At 41.9% G+C, this 3287-nt stretch overlaps 1 protein-coding gene across 4 annotated transcripts in view; it reads right to left on the bottom strand.

Moving 5' to 3' along the window:
* The window catches only part of qkia (QKI, KH domain containing, RNA binding a), an 86842-nt gene that overhangs the window by 28038 nt on the left and 55517 nt on the right, over nt 1–3287 (bottom strand). For all 4 annotated transcript variants that reach the window (XM_032501071.1, XM_032501073.1, XM_032501072.1 and 1 more), the window contains exon 4: nt 1941–2084. In XM_032501071.1, coding sequence (XP_032356962.1) covers nt 1941–2084 — 144 coding nt within the window. The remainder of the gene's footprint in view (nt 1–1940; nt 2085–3287) is intronic.

Raw genomic sequence — 3287 nt, 5'->3', positions numbered from 1 at the left:
TGTGTGTGTGTGTGTGTGTGTGTATTTATATATATTATATATATATTTTATATATAAAACACAAATGTCTATCTAATGGAAGGATCTTTTCATTGCATTTAAATGAAAAAAGATGCCTTGCTTGAAGAAAAATGGCCTCTGGAGGATTGCAATGGGTCATTAATTAACCATATAAAACTCTTATTTGAATTAAGAGAGTGATTTTTTATGAGAAAAGATTTCATTAGTGTCTCAAAAGAGCTTGAAGCTGCTTTATGTGTGTAAGAAATAAAAGAGGAAAGATTTTTCCTTAACCCAATAAATGGTTCAGCTTCTAATTCACCAGACCATCTTTGATGCTGTTGTCAGGCTGAAAAATGAACAGAGATTTCAAGAAAAGTGAGAACTTTATTTTTGTGGCACTCCATTCAGATGAGTGTTAGCTGCCAAGAGCTGTCATTGACTTAAAAAGGACACCAAACGAAATTTGTTGTGCATGTATTTTTTTGTTGTGTCCACACGTGTTAACGGTGGCTCATTCTGCATCACTCTTTAGAACATTGTCACTTCCAGAGATGGCGTCATCCACGTTTGTGTGTGCAAGCACATATTTGTGTGTGTGTGTGTGCATGTATACGTGTGTCAACATCTTCCACGTGTAGACTTCTAAATGAGGGCGCACTTACAACTTTGCGTGGAAGACCTACAGAACAGGGACTTGTAAGTAGTTCTTTTGTAGATTACGGTGAAAGTGTGCGTGTTGTACCAGTGTTTTGCCGTTGAGAACGACGGGGCTAGCGGTTAGCCCCCTGGTTTTGGCAAGTGACGTAGAAAACCTTGCAGATTGGTAACAGTGTACCCGGAGACTGAAAGCAGGATACATTCAGAAACCCGTATTTCACTCAAAACAGCATGGGTGTTTTTTTTTCTTCAAGTTTTTATGCGTGTGGAAGCACCAGAGATACAAATTAACACCCTAAATCCCCAAAAATGATATGGGCACTTTAAAGTTCGGGGCCCATAATGAAGATAGCCTTATACAGTTTAGCCTTTTCAGGCATGTTTTCCGATTAAACTCTTAGATAGTATGCATATAGATGCGCTATCATTCTAAAAATTCCTGCCCTCCTCTACGCTTTGTTTATTTTGTATTTGTTTATAATATAAGGTCGTCTTCCTTGAGGTGTCACTTGCCCAGTGTTTGCAGACTGAAAAATTATAAGCTGATAAATACAGCTATATCGAGGGTAAACAATGTCCTTGCTGCATTTGTTTCTCCTAAAGTGAAAGAATGTAAATTAAGTACATGGGTAACCATAATTCTGTATTTACGGGATAATGGGCATCAAGGGAAGCAGCTAAACAACATTAGGATTTAAGTGACACTGCATCTCTTGTTTAACCTTGCATGCCTAGCATTGGCTGGCCCCATTTCCGGACCAACCCCTGTGCATTGCAACCTGATGGCAAATCTGGGCCTTCAGCTGTCCTGTCCACCTGGTCACCACAGTTAATAACAAAAATACACATTGCACGCCAAAAAACTATCAGCAGCCATTACCAGTGGCACAGCGTATGAGGAAGTTGAGGCAGGGGGGAAGCGGAGATGAAATGTGGAGGTCACAGGATGTGTGTGCAGCTAGCTATGTTTTTCCACTCCTCTGGGGGTACAGCCAACCTGTTCCCCTGGTCTATATAAGGAAGTAAACAGGATGCTAACAGTGGGATAGTTGTGGTTTTCCATGTGTAGCTCCACTATTTTGTTGTTTGGACTAAGCTAGTGAAGCATGGAAAGGCCTCTCTTAGCACTACTAAATCAGAGCTAAACCAAATCCTGTGTCAACTTCCTTGGAAACTCAAATGGTGTTACTTGTGGAGAGCACTACATAAATTATTAGGCCAAAGGCAGCTACCATTGTGCGTGATGCGTGTATGTAAGATTGTGTGTGGTATGTACTCACGGCAGGTACGAGGAGCTTCTTGACCTCCTCCACCGCTCTCCTCATCTTGATCTCAGCTCTGCCCTGTGTGTCTTCCACTGTGATCAGGACATGAAGGTCTTCGTTTAAGTGTTCCCAGTTTGGCTTCCCTCTGTTCTGCTCCTCCTAGATAGAGATAGAGCAAGAAAGAGATGGTGAGTAAATGTGACAGTGTGGGTTTGTTGGAGCACCAGTGCAGTAACACAGCATATCAGAGGAAGTGGAGGTGAGAGGCAGGCATACACAGAGGACAACCGGGCCCTGTGAAGAGAAGCAGGATGACAGGAGCTGTCCTTTAGTCAGCTATTTAGCTTTAACTTTGAAAGAACATCCTTCTTTAATACAGCCCTCTCTTCACAGAGACAAAGACGACAGGTAGCCCTGCAGCAATTAATATCAGTGAAATATGGACGGGTGGAGTGATCGGAGAGAGAAGGATTGGGGATTTTTTTTAGCCACACCAACTGAACTAGTAGGAATTCAAATATAGTTCAAAAATTCAGCAGGATTGTGTGTAAATGTGCACAAGCATGTGCTTCTGTCTCTGACTTGTGTTTGCATGGACAATACTATAACAATAGCTCTCTAAGGGAGTCGTTTTCCTCCATGAAAAGGCTGCAGCAAAGCACTCAGAGGGTGCCAAATTGTAGCTCTAGCAGTACCTGAAAGGCTGTATACAAGACCGACATCTTAGCCCAATAGCCCCTTCCACACAGTTAAACAAGAAGCCGTTTCAAGATTTGAGTTGGGAAGGCGGAGGTTGGGATAGAGTGCACAACATTTTAAGTTTTTAGTTGCCTCCATGAAAAGCCCAGTCAAACTAGATGTTTCTGTGAAAAGGTATATGTACTTTGTAGAGACAAATGTGGAGTAGCCTCAAATTTGCATTTTCTTTTAAAAACACGCTTCTCCATCTACTTTCCTCCATCTTCTGGCTGCCCCACTGACAGTAAATGCAGTGAGCATACACTAAAAGCGCTTTAAAAAGCTTTTGAGGTTGTATTGCATGTCACCGTACAACCATGTAAGTCAGCGGTTTGAAAGCTGACTACTTCCCCCTTAGGTGAGGAGTTGAGGTCTAGATCGTTTGAAACAGAACACCTCAATTCTTTGATGTGTGACACCCCATTAACCCTTGTGTTGTCCTCCCGGGTCAAAAACGGACAAAGATTTGGCATATTTGTCCCTTTTTCAGACTTCAAAAAATGTCAAAATGAATCTAACTAATAATTATTTAAAAATCTGAATTGCGATTTCCTTCCGGTTACACAGACATTGCAGTGCTCTGCAGGGGGTCTACCTGACAGGAACACACACACACACACACAC

Source organism: Etheostoma spectabile, chromosome 20, assembly GCF_008692095.1.
Source record: "Etheostoma spectabile isolate EspeVRDwgs_2016 chromosome 20, UIUC_Espe_1.0, whole genome shotgun sequence".
Taxonomy (NCBI): Eukaryota; Metazoa; Chordata; class Actinopteri; order Perciformes; family Percidae; genus Etheostoma; species Etheostoma spectabile.
The sequence above is the reverse complement of the archived record's forward strand: the minus strand, read 5'-3'. Positions and strand labels throughout refer to the sequence as shown.